At 41.6% G+C, this 17,989-nt stretch overlaps 2 protein-coding genes across 3 annotated transcripts in view; one reads left to right on the forward strand and one right to left on the reverse strand.

Annotated features, from left to right (window-relative positions):
- Positions 1 to 5,763, reverse strand: part of Nckap1l (NCK associated protein 1 like) — a 44,294-nt gene extending 38,531 nt beyond the window's left edge. For both annotated transcript variants that reach the window (XM_050126726.1, XM_050126725.1), the window contains exons 1-3: positions 5,603 to 5,763; positions 4,488 to 4,598; positions 3,039 to 3,131 (exon numbers count right to left, since the gene is read on the reverse strand). In XM_050126726.1, coding sequence (XP_049982683.1) covers positions 3,039 to 3,131; positions 4,488 to 4,598; positions 5,603 to 5,704 — 306 coding nt within the window. In that variant the 5' untranslated portion in view covers positions 5,705 to 5,763. The remainder of the gene's footprint in view (positions 1 to 3,038; positions 3,132 to 4,487; positions 4,599 to 5,602) is intronic.
- A 2,408-nt stretch (positions 5,764 to 8,171) lies between these two features.
- On the forward strand, positions 8,172 to 15,776 carry LOC126491223 (gametocyte-specific factor 1-like). Its single transcript, XM_050126741.1, has 7 exons — positions 8,172 to 8,218; positions 11,402 to 11,499; positions 11,687 to 11,807; positions 11,949 to 12,047; positions 13,386 to 13,452; positions 15,063 to 15,124; positions 15,649 to 15,776. The coding sequence occupies exons 2-7, from the start codon at positions 11,407 to 11,409 to the stop codon at positions 15,660 to 15,662; spliced, it is 456 nt and encodes a 151-aa protein (XP_049982698.1). The 5' UTR covers positions 8,172 to 8,218; positions 11,402 to 11,406; the 3' UTR covers positions 15,663 to 15,776.
- The last annotated feature ends 2,213 nt before the right edge of the window (positions 15,777 to 17,989 follow it).

The following is a 17,989-nucleotide window of genomic DNA, read 5'->3' on the forward strand; positions in this document are numbered from 1 at the left end:
AAAGAAAGAAAGAAAGAAAGAAAGAAAGAAAGAAAGAAAGAAAAAAGAAAGAAGAAAGAAAGAAAGAAAGAAAGAAAGAAAGAAAGAAAGAAAGAAAGAAAGAAAGAAAGAAAGAAAGAATAACACATGTTCAACATAAAAACTTAGAAACTACAGACAGGCTTAATTCTAAATAAGGGTAGTGGTGTTGCTGTAACACATCGGTATTAAAGATACGCTGAGTGTGGGCTTTCACTGGGCTCTGGGAATCCCAACTCAGGTGCTCACGTTTGTATGAGCTTTACTCACTGAGCCATCTCCCCTCCCCCATTAAAAACAACACTTTATGTGTTTGTGTGCGTCTGAGTGTATTATGTGCACCATATGTTTGCAGGTGTCTACGGAGGCCAGAGAGGATGTTGGATCCCCTAGAACTGAAGTTACAGTGCTGCGTACCAAACCCAGGTCCTCTGAAAGAACAATAGCACTCTTAACCACTAAACCATCTCTTCTACCACCGATTTTTTTAAAACTCTCATAATCCTATCATTCAGAAATTCCAATCTTCTGTATATGCATATTATTTATCTATGTAAATATACTATTTTAGAGACTGATTGCATCTTAAACTGCACTGTAATTTTCTCTTAACATTAAAGAATATATAAAGGATGTTTTTGAATGACAACTAATGTAAACATATTATCATCTTAAACAACTGCATAATATTTGCTTACAGTCATATATCCTGAGCTTTTAACTGAATCTCTATTTTTATTGGCTATACCAATTACCAAATTAACACTGTTACAAACAACTTTGCACTTTTGTCTCTTTAAGACAAGTTCTAGAAGTAATTTTACATCATTAATTTTGTAGTTTTGAACGGCATAATCAATTTACATTTCACAATGCTTATCTGAAATAATTTTTAATGTTTCCTTAATTTTCAGAAAAAGTAAATGATTATCCTTTAAAATACAAAATATCACTTATGTGCTACAGCTACCAAAAGCTTTTAACAAGAAATACCCAAACTGAGACATATTCTGAACAACTTTTCTGGACTCTTCAAAAGGTCAGGTCATGAAAGACAAAAGTAAGAATTATAAGAAAATGAGTGCAAATATAGGCTCTGTATTAGCAAATAATATCACAGAATATAATATTTCCTAAGCAGGATAAGTGTATTAAGATTATATAAGAAAATATTCCTGTCCTTATGTATGCTAAAATATTTTGGGAAGGACATGTCATGATGTCTGCAAACAAGCAGCATGGTTTGGAAGAAAGTGAGTGACAAGAAATATGGCCAAATAGTAACAATCAGGAGATGCAGAATCCAAAATGCTTAGAACCAAAAGTGTCTCATACCTTTTATATTTCATATTTGGAAATGTTTACAGGTATATATAGACTATCTTGGGAACTGAACCCAAATCTAAACACAAAATTCATTTATGTTTCATGCACAGCTCATGCCCATGGCCTGTGTGGGTTTGAATGAGATTATTACTGAAGATATTACTCTCAGCTTCCTGCTCCTTCCCCCCAATGTCATTCCTCCTTTGCTATCATGGATTATCCCTCTAGAATAGTATCTTCTATATATTGCCTGGCTCATGGTGTCTTATCATACAATAGAAAATTCATAGTCTAAAGATAACTTTATGAAATTTTTATAGTCTTCTATTTTGACTGTAACTGGTCACAAAGGCTTAAGTAGTCATGACAATGCTCGGAAAGTTTCAGGTGTTAGGGTATTTCAGAGTTCAGCTTTTCAGATTAGAGATAAACAACCATACTACATTTACTCTTTGGGGGGTAGTTCAGACAGGTTCTCACTCTGTAGACCAAGCTGGCCGCAAACTCAGAGATCTGTCTGCCTCTGCCTCTCAAGTGCTGGAATTGAAGGTGTGCATCACCATGCCAGACTAACATTTGAAATGTTTAATATGTTTATAATAAAATACGGAGAAAAATTCTAATGTAAAAAAGGTGTGGCCTATATAGAAATCTCCTAACACTCAACAGCAAAAACTAAACAAAACTGATTTAAAATGTACAAAGAACTTAAAGGAGATATGTCTCCAAAGAAGATATATAAATATCCAATAAAAACAATAAAAGAAGCTGGGCAATGGTGGAACACACCTTTAATCCCAGCACTTGGGAAGCAGAGGGAGACAGATCTCCGAGTTGAGTTCAGCCTGGTCTACAGGATGAGTTCCTGGATAGACAAGGCTACACAGAGAAACCCTGTCTTGAAAAACTTAAAAAACAATCAGCAAACAAATATAATAAAAGCCACTCAGCATTGCCATTTAGCAAGACCAATTACAACAACAACAAGACAAGGGTGTAGCTGAGAGGCGGAGCTTTGCCTAGGATTTGTGATAGGTTTGACACCCACTGTCCAAAAGGCAAAAAGCAACAATTGTTAATCACAATATCAGAATGCTGATAAAATATATCCCATATGCACTGTTGGTAGTCAATTAAATGGTACAACCCCTGTGGAAAAGGAAAAAGAAAACACAGCAACCAAGTCCCGCAGTTTTCCTCTGACCCCCAGCACAGTGAATGCGCACCCACGTTCACGCACATGGTAATGATAAGCTCCACTTATGGATATCTCAAAGAAGAATTGAAATCAAGATCTGGGGGCTGGAGAGATGGCTCAGTGGTTAAGAGCACTGACTGCCCTTCTGAAGGTCCTGAGTTCAGTTCCCAGCAACCACATGGTGGCTCACAGCCATCTGTAATGAGATCTGATGTCAACAATGTATACCTAATAAATAAGTAAGTAAATATTTTTAAAAAAAAAATATGCTGGATAGTGGTGGTACATGCCACCAAGCACATCCACTTTTGTAACTCTTGAAGTAAAAATATGGTATTTCATATACAGCTCATCAACAGTACAACTTAGACATCATTACATGTCAGTTCCTCACTCCTCTTTTCCATCAAGAACTTGAGGTGAGCAACACGAATGAACAACTGCTAAGAAGGCTGAATCTCTGAGGCCCATGTCGACACTGGTACAAAGGACTTACCCGAAACTCCATGACATCCACAAACGACTGGTAGTAGTTGTTGAAAAATTTAATTATCTCAGTTTTTTCACGATGTACTGGTCCTAAATGTTGCTGAGAGAAACACAAATGAAATAAAACATGTAAAATAAAAAAGTAACTATAATTAGGAGTACTACTCATTCTTTTTTTGTATGGTTGATTTTTTATTTCGTCTTGCTTTTCGAGTCAGGGTTTCTTGTGAAACAGTCCCAGCTGCCCTGGAACTAGCTCTGTAGACCAGGCTGGCCTCAAACTCACAGAGATCTGCCTGCCTCTGCATCCCAAGAGCTGGGATTAAAGGTGTGCACCAATGAAAAGGAGACAGAGACAGAGTCCCACATTGGAGCACCAGACTGAAATCTCAAGGTCCAAATCAGGAGCAGAAGGAGAGAGAGCACGAGCAAGGAACTCAGGACCGCGAGGGGTGCACCCACACACTGAGACAATGGGGATGTTCTATCAGGAACTCACCAAGGCCAGCTGGCCTGGGTCTGAAAAAGCCTGGGATAAAACCGGACTAGCTGAACATAGCGGACAAAGAGGACTACTGAGAACTCAAGAACAATGGCAATGGGTTTTGATCCTACTGCACGTACTGGCTTTGTGGGAGCCTAGGCAGTTTGGATGCTCACCTTACTAGACCTGGACGGAGGTGGGAGGTCCTTGGACTTCCCACAGGGCAGGGAACCCTGACTGATCTTCAGGCTGATGAGGGAGGGGGAGTTGGTTGGGAGAGGGGGAGGGAAATGGGAGGCGGTAGCGGGGAGGAGGCAGAAATCTTTAATAAATAAATAAAAAAAAGGGGGACAGGACCAACAAAAAAAAAAGGTGTGTGCCAGCACCACCCAGCTCCCCAATCATTCTTAAAAAACAACACTTGCTGGGGAGGAATCAGAAGCTTGCCCGTGATCTCCACTCCACAGAAACTCTCCATCTCAACTGATGGCCACATGTGATTCTGACTAGAGCAGAAGGCTAGCTGAAAGAAGAATCCCAGTTCCCTTTCAGCTGAAGAGGTTTGCTATATAAATCAATAGGATAAGAAAACAGATTATAAAAATACTTTGCATAGGTTGTAAAAAAGCTAGGGCTAAGACAGGGAGAAGTATAGGATCTGCCACTGGATGCATAGCATCCAGCAGTAAAGAAACAGGCTTGAGTATCAAGAACTACAGTAAAAGATGTACCCTGTGAGGCTAATGGAGCTGCCTCTCCGTAAGCACCAGTGTCCTCATGAACCTGGCTCACAAGGCTGTGCCCATGGGAGACTCCCATCTGAGCTCACAATCCTCAATACCTGAAGCCCTGTATATGAGCCGAGGAAAACAAAGAGATGGCAACACTTGAACGCAAGCAGCCAAAAGTGGAGAATGTGAGCCATGCAAGAAAAATGCCACAGAAAGGGGGAAAATGGGCCCAAGTTCTCACCGTGCTGTTTCGGACATCTATGCTGGGAAATTTTTTGTTGATGTACTTGAGACTTGATTCCATGGACTTTTCCAGTAAGAAAGGTGGTTTAGATTTTGGATCTGAACAGGTCTGCACAGACAAAAACAAAATATAACCACCATACTGTATTTCCACTTAGATACAAACCTCTATCTGAATCGTTCATTCCTACTGTCTTTCTTGGGGATGGCTGTCTGGGAATTCACTATAAAAGCATGAGCGTAGGTTAGAACCAAGTTCCAGACACCAAACCAGCACCCCAAAGAACTTGTCATCTTGTCTTAACAGAGGCTTGGTTCTAACCTAGAGAGGAAGCTGCTTCCCCACCCCTGCACTGAAGCCGGAAGTATCAAAAAAAAAAGTGCCTGCTCAAAAGTTGGACTTTATATAAAGCTCAGTGTCACAGTTCCCTTCAATATGTGAGGGGCTCGGCCCAAGAGGCTTTTATAGATGACACGAGGACATAGAAACCGTATTCCTGGTGTGTCACTACAAGGGCACAAATGTCCCTTCACATAAGGCCCTTCTTCTCTTTCCCAAGAGAGTCTCAAAATTATCTATACCTATATCTCTACTTCCTACAGCTTGCCCAGCCCCCGGCTCACTTCTCAATGTCTGTTTTGCCCAGTTTCATAGTTTCTGCCCTAAACACAGACACACACATGCACCCACACAGCATGTATAGCCATAAAGTATCTTAGAAGACACCCACCTCCTTTAAAAACATCCATTTAGAGGAATGATTCCACAAAAACAGAAACCCAACTTGAAAACTCAAAAAGTAGAAGAATTAGCAATAAATAGACCCAAAACTCTAAATCCGAGACCTTATCCAAGTCATTCAGAACATGCTCTCACCCCCATCCCCACCCCTCCCTCAGTCTTTAGGGGAAGATGATGCTGAACAGGAAGAAGCCATACCTAGAAAGGGCTAGCCTTAAAAAGAAGCCTCCCTCTGTCTCCCCAGACTGAGGGACCTATACTGTCTGAGTGGCTGAGAGCCACTTAAAGCAGTGGGGGAGAAACAGGATTGACTATTGGGCCTGCAGGCCTCCAGGCTCCTGCCCTGATTCAATAAAATGACCCGTGCTTACCTTCTTGATGTTGTACATACGGATGAGAACCCCCTGACCTCGATCATTCAGGATAGTGAGCTTCTCTGCTAATTTATGCTGGTAGGCAGAGGCCAAAGACATGATGGCCACCGAGAAAGAGGAACATCCAGATGGAAGACACAATCGCCCCAAATAGTCTCAGCCTGGATGACACCGCCCTTTTTGTGGAAGGACCCAGCCTAGTTGGTGTAACGGGCTTCCGGGTGCCTCTGCAATTGGTTCATGGGGAATAGCGGTCATGAGGCTCACAGGCCTTCACAGCCTCTTGTGCTTCCTCCTGCACCCTCAGCAGAGCCGACTTCCTCTTTCTGGTTGTGCAGCACTTTGGTAAGCAGTGGGCGGAGGCTGCAGAAAGGAACAGGCATTCAAGTCTCCTCACAAAGCAGCGCCTTTGACTTTACCCCTTCCCAAGTGACCCAGCCAGATATTTATCGCCAGCCCCATGCACCTCTACACTTTCCCTTTTATATCCCCATCAAGAATGCCTCTTCTTGCCGGGCGATGGTGGCACACGCCTTTAATCCCAGCACTAGGGAGGCAGAGGCAGGCGGATCTCTGTGAATTCGAGACCAGCCTGGTCTACAGAGCTAGTTCCAGGACAGGCTCCAAAGCCACAGAGAAGCCCTGTCTCGAAAAACCAAAAACAAAACAAAACAAAACAAAACAAAAAAAGAATGCCTTTTCTTTTCTACTGACCCTTAGGGCCCAGCATCCTTTAGGACCTGGGTCAGATCCCATCTCTACCTATTCCATTCAATTTTGTGTTCTATTCTACTCTATTTTATGCATAAATCTATTTATATACATGATTGGGAGGGTTGAGAGTCTTGTGAACTCCAGGCTATACTCAATCTATTTCCTTGTGTAGTTGAGAATGACCTTCAACCTCTGATCTGCCTGCCTGCACCTCCAGAGTGCCGAGATTACAGTTATGTACCATCAGACCTAGCTTCCTTGTTAGATTTTTAAGCATATGCCTTCTCTCTCCCACCCACATCAGATGCTCCTCCCTAATGATAGGTATGATCCCTAATATTGATACCCTTTGTAATATCTAGTTCAGTGATTCTGGAAGTGTGATTCAGCAGGAGCACCTTAGAAACTTGCTAGATTATACAAAAAATAAAATGTTTTAAAAGAAGCATACTAAATATGCAAAATCTTAGCCAGGTGGTGGTAGCACTCAGGAAGCAAACACAGGTGGATCTCTGTGAGTTCCAGGACAGTTAGGGTACACAGTGAAACCCTGTATCAAACACACACACACACAAAGTATCCAAATAAGGGAATAGACCTTGATGGCTAGCTTTAGGGTGTAATTATGGTTTATAAGGAGAGGGCAAGGTAAAAGGCAAGGCCTGCCAGTACCATGTTTGCCCTTATGGCAGGCCTGCTAGAGCCCTTCAGAACCCGTCTCAGATATAACACTAAAAATGTATTGAATTATTAAGACAATTTAATCTTTTTATCAAGTTAGATTAAAAAAATAAGCCCCACAATGAGAAACCAGATTAATTAGCAAGAGCAAATTAACAATGATTCTTGAATCTTAGCTGTTTGGATAAATTTCAGCACTGAGATAATTTTTACATCCCAACCAACCCTCAAACCTCTCTACCTAAAGAAGCTCTCAACTTATTTCAAGTTTCTTTCATGCTAAAGAGTAAAAGATTCTGGGAAGTTCGAGGTCAGGTATCCTGCACCTGTTTCCTTCCTGCAGCCTTTTCTCTGCCTCTTTAATCATCCCATTTAGTTCCATACCCAGCGCTTTCATGTGTGCCCGAAATTCTGGGTGGGGGTCGGGGAAAGGAGTCAGGAATGATCAACGTTTATCATCCAAAGAACTTAGCATGCTTGCTCCTGAGAAAAGGTTTTGTTTTGAAGAAACTATCAAATGCTTAAGATATGAAATTTTAAACATCTCTGAGGGAGGCTTTGCTTTTTTAGAAAAGAGACTGTCTTCGTTTATTTAGAGGGGCCTCAAATGCTATGAGCCTGGAGTAACACGATGAGGGCCCTGAAGATTTAAACCACCTGATGTTATTAAGGAAGCCCAGGTTCTACTGAAGAAGTCTTTGGGCTCTATTGGTCTTTTATCTTGACAGGGAAGGATAAATAGCAGGCTGTCTGAGGCAGCTAAGCAGCCCAGCCACAGCCTCCACAGGGTCAGTATCTTTCTGTTGTCTCTTTCTCGCTTATATTTTTGTCCTTGTCCAAACAAATTAGTTAAAGATTCTCTATGCCAAACCAATCTTGTTTTCTGCCACCTCTAATATAGACTGCCTAATCAAATGGGTACCATGGTTTCTGTCTTCTGAGAGTGTGCTATGTTTGTCTCTGTCTTCACTTGTATATGCTTTTCCTATTCTGAACCAAATCCTAGTCAAACTGCAGAGTTTTGCTCGACAGCCCTAAGCCTGAAAAACAGCTTGAATTTGCAGGAAAATGGATGGAACTAGAAAACATTATTTTGAGTGAGGTAACCCAGACACAGAAAGACAATTATCACATGTACTCACTCATAGGTGGGTTTTTTTTTTCAGGAAGTGAATATTTTTATTGGAAACAGTGACTCTGAAAGGAAATTAATCTCAGGTAAGAACTCTTTAAGCACAGTTCAAGGCCTTACCAGCAAAACTTTTACAAATAAATTCAGCATTTTTTGATTCATTTTAAAGATTTGTGTGTGTGTGTGTGTGTGTGTGTGTGTGTGTGCACTAGTGAATGCAGGAGTGAGGTCCTTCTGGAGCTGGCATTACAGGCAGTTGTGGGCTGTTGGATGAGGGTGATGGCGTTGAATTAGGGTCTTTTGGAAGAGTAATGCATGCTTTTAATCATAGGTGGTTTTTAAACATAAAGCAAAGAAAGCCAGCCTACAAACCACAATCCCAGGGAACTTAGACAACAATGCAGACACTAAGAGATACTTACATACGGTGGCGGGGAAGAGACAGAAATCTTTAATAAATAAATAATAATAAAGAAAAAAAGAGATACATAAATATAATCTACATGGGAATTAGAAAATATAAAAAGACAAGATCTCCTGAGTAAACTGGGAGCATGGGGACCTTGGGGGAGGGTTGAAGTGGGGAGGGGAGAGGCAGGAAGGGGAGCAGAGAAAAATGTAGAGCTCAATAAATATCAATAAAAATATATAAAAATGATGATAATCCCTTATACAACTATGGAAGTGATTAAATAATTTGTTACATGTATATGTTTAGCCCAGGGCCTAGTAGATTAGATTCAGCATATCAAAAATAAACTCAAATTTTGATTTTTGAAAGTGTGCTGAGTTTGTCCTTTCACTTACAGAATTCTGTATTTGGCTCCGCATAAAGAAAAAGGGCACGTTAAAAGATAGGACTTATTGTGGCAACAGGTAGTCTTTGGGGACAAATCAAAAAGATTATTCTTCAGGTCCTTCTGTGAACTTGAAGAACCCTTCTAAAAATATCTATTTATCCCAGAACAAGGCCTAGCAATGGTGAGCGTAGCCTTGTAACCTAGTAACTATCAACCAGAATTCCCTGAGGAGCTCTTAAAGCCACAGACAGCCAACCTGCACTCTGAAGACTCTGATCCAATAGTTCTGGAATGGCCCCAAAGAATCTGTCCCTTTAAAATTCCTAATGATTCCCACGTGGCAACCAGACTGAGAACCACTTCTCTGAGATTTTACTATGACATCAAAACTTCCCAACATGCTGAGAAACGTGTACTGAGCAGAAGGCTTGGACAGCAACTGATTCCCTGGGTAACCAGAGGAGAGTGCTGTGCTCTCTGTCTTTTCAAACTTCTTTCATTGATACTTCCCTTGGGATTGAGGGACAGTGCTTGGAGAACTGGGTAAGTCTCACTGTCCTTCTGCCAGGTTTACGTATGAAGGTAGATTTGAGGAGTCTACTTGTGTCACACTCATGGCCACCCTCTTTCGGAAATGTTTTGGTTAATGAACAAACTAATATCAGCTGTTTGACACTGAATCCTCCAGCAATCTTTGTTTATTAACACCAGACTTATCAGTGTGACCAAAATTCATACTTTTCCTTGGTCACTGGCCGAAATAACAGATTTTCTGAAGGTTACATATAGATATTAAGACACATTTTCCATTATCCCTCTTTTTATTTTTTTCTCTTTTTTTGTTTTTTTATTTTTGTTGTTATTGTCTTTCCCTCCCTCCCTCCCTCCCTTCCTTCCAAACATGATTTTTCTATGTAACAGTCCTGGCTGTTTGTAGACCCCTTTATAGACCAGGCTAGCTTCCATCCACCTGCCTCTGCCCCCCAAATGCTGGGTTTTAAGGCCTGTGCCACCACTTCCCAGATCCATCATCTTTTTATAATCTGAAGATAATCATATATAGTAATGGATTTTACTAGCTTTAATTTTCCAGAAAGTCAACTAACTTTAAGTATCCGTGGCTCAAGTATCATCATTAGTAAGCAGTGAAGGCATAAAGAATCACTTTGGTTTGTGTTCCCCAAAACTACCTGAATCTAAATCCCTGATTTAATCGCCAAAATGCCACCAGGAAAATCTGTTGTCTAACAGTCTAGCTCTGCCTTCTGTCAGTGCTCTAGGCACATTGCACAGGAAAATTGAAACGGGCTATTCTAGGACACTTTTCTATCCCTATTGCTTATGCCACTCTGCCTTGATAATATTTTCTGTCACACACACCACCACCAAACTATACATCACTGTTTTGCATAAATCTCAGCTATAACTGTTGCCTAGAAACCTGGAAGTCCTTGAAATAAATGTCTGCTTAGATAGCTAAAGACAGCTAGCCATAGGGGAGAGTGGGCCTCCTATTGGCAGTAAAATGCAGCAGCTTTGAGATGGTTTATTTTTAGCTCACTTCTAGGAGTTAACATCCACAAGTTTAGACACTTCAGGCTAACATTCTTAGGTAAATGTAAGTGGCCTAAACTCAGACATTATATTGTGGTTCTTCTGATTTTTTTCTCAGTGGTTATACTGAAAGTAGCTCAGCTTTAGAAAAGCTGGAGGGGTGGGGAAGAGTGAGGAACACTAAAGGAACCAGCTACCCAAATCTTAATTAAATAGTGCACAAATGTTGAATTTCATCATAGTCGGGTCTGTGATGTTTCCAGGGATTCTTACCTGCTTAACAGTCTATTTGTGAGGTAAGCGTTCTATTTAAAGCAACCTATTAGTATGTAGAATGTCAAATTTTGGCCTCCCAGAACAAGGAAGCAGAGAGTTTACTCCATCATCTAACCAGCTAAAACTATTGCTTTTGTTATTCAAATATGTCTTTGTGAGTGGTGTGTATATGTGTGTGCACACACACACACAGGTATCCCAAGATGGTAAGAAGGTGTGGGATCCCTAGGAATGGGCGTTACCAGCATTTGTCAGTCACCCAGTTTGGGTGTTGGAATCTGAACTCCTTAACTTCATGATTGAGCAGAAACCAATCTTAATCGTGAACTATCTCTTCAGCCCCCATACCACATTGCTTTAAGAATAGAAAATAGCCGGGTGGTGGTGGCGCACACCTTTAATCCCAGCACTTGGGAGACAGAGGCAGGCGGATTTCTGTGAGTTCAAGACCAGCCTGGTCTACAAGACTACAAGAGCTAGTTCCAGGACAGGCTCCAAAGCTACAGAGAAACCCTGTCTCGAAAAACAAAACAAAACAAACAAACAAAAACCCAAAGAATAGAAAATAGGTCTATGTCAAGACAACCTGACCTCAAGTGGTAATCTTTTCTTTTCCAACCTATGATGCCTGCCTTTTAGGACCAATGGAGTTAGAAGCCATAGAACTCTGTCCTTATGACCCAAACCACAGGATACCAGCCAGCAGGTTACAATACCATCTGGCATCATGCAAAAAGGTAAGTTTCCCCAATAAAAGCTGGGGAAATTTTTTCAGAATAGTTTTTCTTTGGTTTGGTTTTTTGCTTCCACTCACAACTAGAAACTAGTCATTCTTAAAGCTGAGACATAATATCTCTTCAGCATTTTCAGAAATGAGTGGAGGATAGAATATAAGCAAAATATAACATGAATTTTTCCTTCTAGAAAAATCCGAAGATAGCTAAAAAGATGGCTAACTGCAAATATAACGCTTGTCATGTGGTCCCAATCAAAAGGCTCAAGGAACATGAGGCCAACTGTGTCAACAGAAGTGCAGTTGATGACGGTGAGCTTTTCATTCGAGAGCGTGTAGGCAATACCAGATTCTGTTTCCTACATCCACAGCCCAGAGTTACTTAGAAGCCTTAGCTACCCAGCTGTTAAAAATTGTCTATTCTACTTCAACATCTTTTCTGCTTTGTTTCAGAGCCCCTTAATCTTCCAAAGGTCACTCCCCCAAGTTTTGAAGGAAATGAAAACTCCAATGCTGGCGATCAGATCACTGACCCTGACGTCTGGAATGTGGGTGAGCAAGGGTGAAACTGAACACAGCTGTGAACAGAAGTGCTCTTTAGAACTAGCACAGTAAACACAACCCTGAGTAATAAATCTTTATGCTTATCACACAACCCTTCGCTACATTAGATTACTAAGTTTAAGACCTGTCTCTAGAGAGGTGGCCCACTTAGAAACAGTAGTCTCACTGAGCTACAAGCCAGCATCCCATGGCCGCAGCCTTTGACCAGGACTGAGCTTCATCAGCCAAGGTGGCCATACTTTGTATGACTTCCTTATCTGCATAGCAGAAATTGTGCAACTGGGAGTTTCAGACCCAGCAGCTCACATTAAGGTCCTAGTGTCATATCCTAGTGTCACTGGCCGAGCTAGACGACCTTCAGTCACATGATGCAAATAGCATGCTAGGAAATTACTACAAACTGACCCTAACCAAACCAGTACATCCCCCAGCAGGAGACACTCCCACCTGCTCCCCATGTGGTTCACAGCCTGTGCTACAGTAATGTTATTACTGCTAGAATCATCTGAGAAGAGGGAACCACAATTGAGAAAATGCCTCCATAAGATCAGAGTGTAGGTAAGCCTGCAGGGCATTTTCTTGATTAGTGATTGATGTTGAAGGTTTCACCCATTGTTGGTGGTACCACTCCTGGGCAGGTGGTTCTGTGTTCTATAAGAAAACAGGCTGAAGGCCTGGCAGTGGTGGTACATGTGTTTAAGCACTCAGGAGGCAGAAGCAGGTAGATCTCTGTGAGTTCAAGGCCAACCTGGTCTACAGAGTTCCAAAATGGCCAGGGCCACACATAGAAGACCTGTCCTCAGAAACAGAGAGACAGAGAGACAAAGAGAGACAAAGAGAGACAGAGAGAGAGCACAGTCTGCAAGCTAGCAAGTGGCACTCCTTCATGGCCTCTGCTTTAGCTCCTGTCTCCAGGATCCTGTCTTAACCCCCTCACTGGTATACTGTCACCTGGAAATGTAATGGAAAAAAAACCTTTCCTCCCCAAGGTGATTTTGTTCATTGTCATAGTAATAAAAAACCCTAAGACAGAAATTCAGTGGATAACAACATGAGAATACAAACTTACTGCTGTCAACATTCCAAATTTAGCTTCCAAAGATGACACAAAGGAGAATGGAAAGGTACAACTGTCTTTAACTACCTAGTTTGAGAAGATACTTCTGTTTACATTCCTCTGGTAAAAGTGAGGTGGTGGACTTGTGGTCCCTGAAGAGCAGCTGCTTCCCAGCAACAACTACATAAGGGAGACTAAGAAAAGCCCTGCTACCAACAAGCTGATAATGCTCAGGATTTGTTTCTTCTTCCTTGTTCTTCACTTTCTAGATCATATGCATCATTCTCCTTCATTTGTTCTTGAGACGTTTGCTCCGAAAAAGCTGGTTTGTGAAAGGTAAGTCCAACTGTATGCTATCACCATCATTCAAGGTAATAAGCTGACTTTTGAAAATGTTTTTTATTTGCTTGCCTGTTTAGAATGGCCAGGGTATTTGTGGGCAAGCCCGAGGACAACCTGTTGCCACCGGTTTTTTCCACTCACCTCATGGATTCTGGGTTTTACACTCAGGTTTTAAGGCTTGGCAGTATGTGGTTTGGTCCACTCAGCCATCTTACCAGTCCTAAAGATGAACATTCAAAGAGAAGATGGCCATTAGACCATAGACTCAAAATCCCTGATGTTTAGTCACTAACTTAAAAGATTGGTGACCAGGGCTGTTAGTGGTTCGGGTAGTAAATGCTTGCTGTCCAAACAAGAGGACCTAAATTTAGATCCCAGACCCATGTAAAATACTCAGGAATGGTAGTGTACACCTATAATCAGAGCACTGAGAAAGCAGACAGGAGGTTCCCTGAAACTTGCTGTCCAGGTAGCCTGACCAAATCAGTAAGCTCCAGATTCAATAAGAGATCTCATATCTAAAAAACAGATAATAACAAGGTGGTAGTCTAGTGATATGTTCCAATGAACACGGTGCCTACTGCCATGCCTGGCAGCCTGCATTCACTCCCTAAGAGCCAAGTGATAGATGAACTCTCCCATAAGTTTTCCTCTGACCTAGATACACAGACACACACAATGACTCAGCAGTTAAGAGTACTCCATGCTCTTCCAGAAGACCCAGGTTTGATTCCCAGCCCCCCCAGCAGATCGTAGCTATCTGTAACTGCAATTCTAGGAATCAACATTTCCTTCTGGCCTCCATGGTCATGAAGCACACACTTGGTGCACAGACATAAATGCAGACAAACACCCATATACATCAAATTTTACATTTTTTTTAAATAAGCAAGGTAGAAAACAGTTGAAATATCCAACACTGATCTGTTGTTGGATACAGATCACACACACACACACACACACACACACACACACAATTACATATTACCACATACACACACATAAATGTGCATGGTTCTGGGTACTTTCCTTCTCAATAGTTCACCTGGGACTATAATCAATCAAGGCCTTGTATATACAAAATAATTGTGTAAAGAATAAAAGACCGGGCTGAAGAGATGGCTCAGAGGTTAAGAGCACTAACTGCTCTTCCAGAGGTCTGAGTTCAATTCCAGCAACCACATGGTGGCTCACAACCATCTGTAATGAGATCTGGTGCCCTCTTCTGGTCGGCAAGCATACAGATAGAACCCTGTATATATAATAAATCTTTTTTTTTAAATAAATAAATAAATAAATAAATAAATGACCAACTTCTCAAACTTAAGGGGACCAGCTCTGCACAAATAGCTCAGTGTCCCTAGCCAAACAAGCTTGGAGAGCACATACAAGGGTTCCAGAGGCCACTGGTGGAGTCACATGAGAAGTGAAGGCATAAAGGACAATATGAAACAAAAGACAGAAATTAAATGATTCCTACTATAACCCTGAGTAATATCAATTATGCTGGATAATGTTGCTCTGACTACCTGGAACTGGATATATCCGTTCATTCCCCATTCCTGCTTCCCTGTTAACTTGCTTCTTGTGGTTCTCTCCTATAGTGACTCAAGAGACCTACAACAGGCTGATAAGTATCCTAGCAGCTACAAGTCCTGGGCAAGAGGTAATGTAACCTTTGTCAAATTAATATGAAAGTTTTAACATTGTGTTCTAAACTTTCAAAGATTCTTAGACAAACCTTTCTTTTTAAAAAAAAAAAGAAAGGAAAAAGAAAGAAAGAAAAACTATTGGTATAGTCACACACCTTTAAGCCTCAAACCTAGAAGGCAGAGGCAGGCAGAGCTCTGTGAGTTCAAGTCCACCCTGGTCTACATAATAAGTTCCAGGTCAGTCAGGGTTACACAATAAGACCCCATCTCAAAAAATAATTTATTAAAATATTGATTGGTCTGGGAACTCAGCTCAATGATAGTGCTCCTGTCTCATATGCACTTGGTATGGGTTCAACACCTATAAAAAGTCATATTATTCTGTTCCTCCTCAACCCACAATAGAATACAAGGAAAGTCCTAGGGACTTCAGATCAGACACTGGAGAAAAGGCTGTGAAAAGCTGTTCTTAAATGCTTCTGCCACACCTCAAGCTGTGAAAATGACACTATTTCAATCTTTTTCTTTCTCCCTACAGGTCAGAAAAACTGATGGAGACATTGCAAATTAAAGCGCCAGCAAACAAATAGAAGTTGTTTTTAAATGTTAGGAAAAATCTCAACTTTTAAATAAACTCTTATGTTTGTCATCTTAACATGTTTTTATCTAAATAAAGAATATTTTCTTTTGACAAACTTACTTAATTTTATATTCATCCTTGTTTTCATATCTGCATACATAAGTCACCTGAAGGCTACAGAGCTCAATTGCCTATTTCTATTATTAGAAGGGGAATTACCATCAGTCTGTGGGCTCTGAAACTATTCCAAAATTAGATTACTCATTCCCCAAGTTTTTCCTCACTTACTGCCACGTATCATGACCCTCCAGTCACCCTTCTTCAATCTGCTATGCAGATATTCCATGCTTTTAAAGGATATAGTTTCTATGGCAAGCTGGGTTTGGAACATGGCTCTAAATCTACCTTCCTACCTCTGCCAGCTCAGTTTGTTCTCAGCTTATTATTCCTGACTTTTCATTCTGCTCAGTTTTAAATGTCCCCCTCCACCCTTTAGTCAAAACCCTGCTCCAGATTTCAAGTCCATCTCCTTTGCCACTGTCTCCTTCAGTAATGTCTAACATGGCAGTTAGACAACTTTGTCCTTTCTACCTAGCTAATGCCATCAATCTCAAGAAAGGTGCGAATTGTGTGGTTTTTGTATTTCCCATACAACCCTCCCTCTACAATCCTCCCTTCCCCTCTTCCACAGGGTTCCACCTAATGTTTGGGTGTGGGTCTCTGCATCTGCCTGGCACTGTGTGTATACCCAAACACTGGCTTTTCTACTGATACAAGGTCCCATTGTAATCCAGGGTGGCAAGCCAACATCGACTTCTTTTAAACTTTATTTTTAAAATAATTTTTAATTTATTCTCTCATGCAATCCATCCCCACCCCAGCCTCCCTTCCCTCCACTCCTTCCAGTCCTTACCCCACCTCCTATCTCACCCAGGTCCACTGCTGTTCCATTTCCCTTCAGGAAAGAGGCCTCCCAGTGATATCAACAGAACACTGCACAACAAGATGCAATAGAACAAGGCACAAATCCTCACATCAAGGCTGAACCAGGCCTCCCAATAAGAAAAAGGTCCCAAGAGCAGGCAAAAGAGAGACAGCCCCTCTTCCACTGTTAGGAGTCCCACAAACACCAAGATAAACATAGCATGTCAGCAGAGAATCTAGCGCAAACCCATGCGAGCTTCATGATTGCTGCCTTGGTCTCTGTAAGTCCCTGTGAGCCCTGCTTAGTTGATTCTGTTGTGGCTGCGCTCTCGGGTGTTCTTGACCCCTCTGGCTTCTACAATCCCCCCTTCCCCTCTTCACAGCGTTCCACCTAATGTTTGGGTGCAATCTCTGCATCTGCTCCCATCAACTGCTGAAGGAAGCCTTTTTGATGACGATTGGACTAGGCACCAATCTATGGGTATGGCAGAATATTGCTAGGAATCATTACATTGACTTTTTAGGGGGGTGAGGAGGGTTAGTCATGTTTGGTTCTACCCTAGGTCTCTGAGCCATCAGCTCAGCTGTATCTCATTATTGAATACCCATCTTTTTAAAATAATGACACTGGGAGTTTTTGTCTGTTTTAGTTTGGGTTTTCTAGTTTGTTGAGTAATCTAGACCTAGTCAGACTTAAAAACATGCTGCTGGCAGAGCAGAACTGGCCCTGGGCCTTGCTGCCTGCTACATTGGGTGAGCTAGCTGGGGCAGTGCTGAAGAGCTCACCCTGGTGGTGACAACGATGAAGGACAGTTGGCGGGCTGAGCAACCCAGCTAGCATTCAGGCCCAGAACCAGGCTATAAATTGGACCGCCCAAATATCCATCTCAGCTAAGAATTGTTGGAGCCGGTGAAGGGGCTGGATCTACAGATCCAAAGCTACAGAAGCCCCATGATATAGGACAACAGGACACCCAGAAGGAGTCCTAGTAAGGGCCCAGTATCAATAGAGTAACAGAACCAGAAGCCTAGAGCCAGACCAATAATCCATTGCAAAGAACAGTTATAAGTAAAGATGAATGGACTAAGGTGTATATGGTGTGACTCATTGGACCACACTACAGCTTCCATGCCAAAGCTTTCTTTTATTTCTTTTCTATTTTTTAATTTGTTTTTTTTTCTTTGTTGGGGGGTGTTATTGTTTTGTTTTTAGGCTATACTTTTAAATTTTGTTTGGGGGCAGAGGGCAGAGGTGAGGAAATAGGAAGATTAATGGGATCAGGATGCATGATGTAAAATCCACAAAGACTAAGTTTAAAACAATATGCGTGGGGGCAGTGGTAGCGCACGCCTTTAATCCTAGCATTTGGGAAGC

The sequence above is a fragment of the Alexandromys fortis genome, unplaced genomic scaffold (genome assembly GCF_014885135.2).
Source record: "Alexandromys fortis isolate MF-2015 unplaced genomic scaffold, M_Fortis_MF-2015_v1.1 scaffold_264, whole genome shotgun sequence".
Classification (NCBI taxonomy): Eukaryota; Metazoa; Chordata; class Mammalia; order Rodentia; family Cricetidae; genus Alexandromys; species Alexandromys fortis.

Coding starts and splice junctions, on each gene's coding strand:
- LOC126491223 (XM_050126741.1), top strand. CDS start 11,407: ATGGAGTTAGAAGCCATAGAACTCTGTCCTTATGACCCAAACCACAGG. Junction 12,048..13,385: donor CCCTGACGTCTGGAATGTGG/GTGAGCAAGGGT, acceptor TTCACTTTCTAG/ATCATATGCATCATTCTCCT. Junction 13,453..15,062: donor AAAAAGCTGGTTTGTGAAAG/GTAAGTCCAACT, acceptor TCTCTCCTATAG/TGACTCAAGAGACCTACAAC.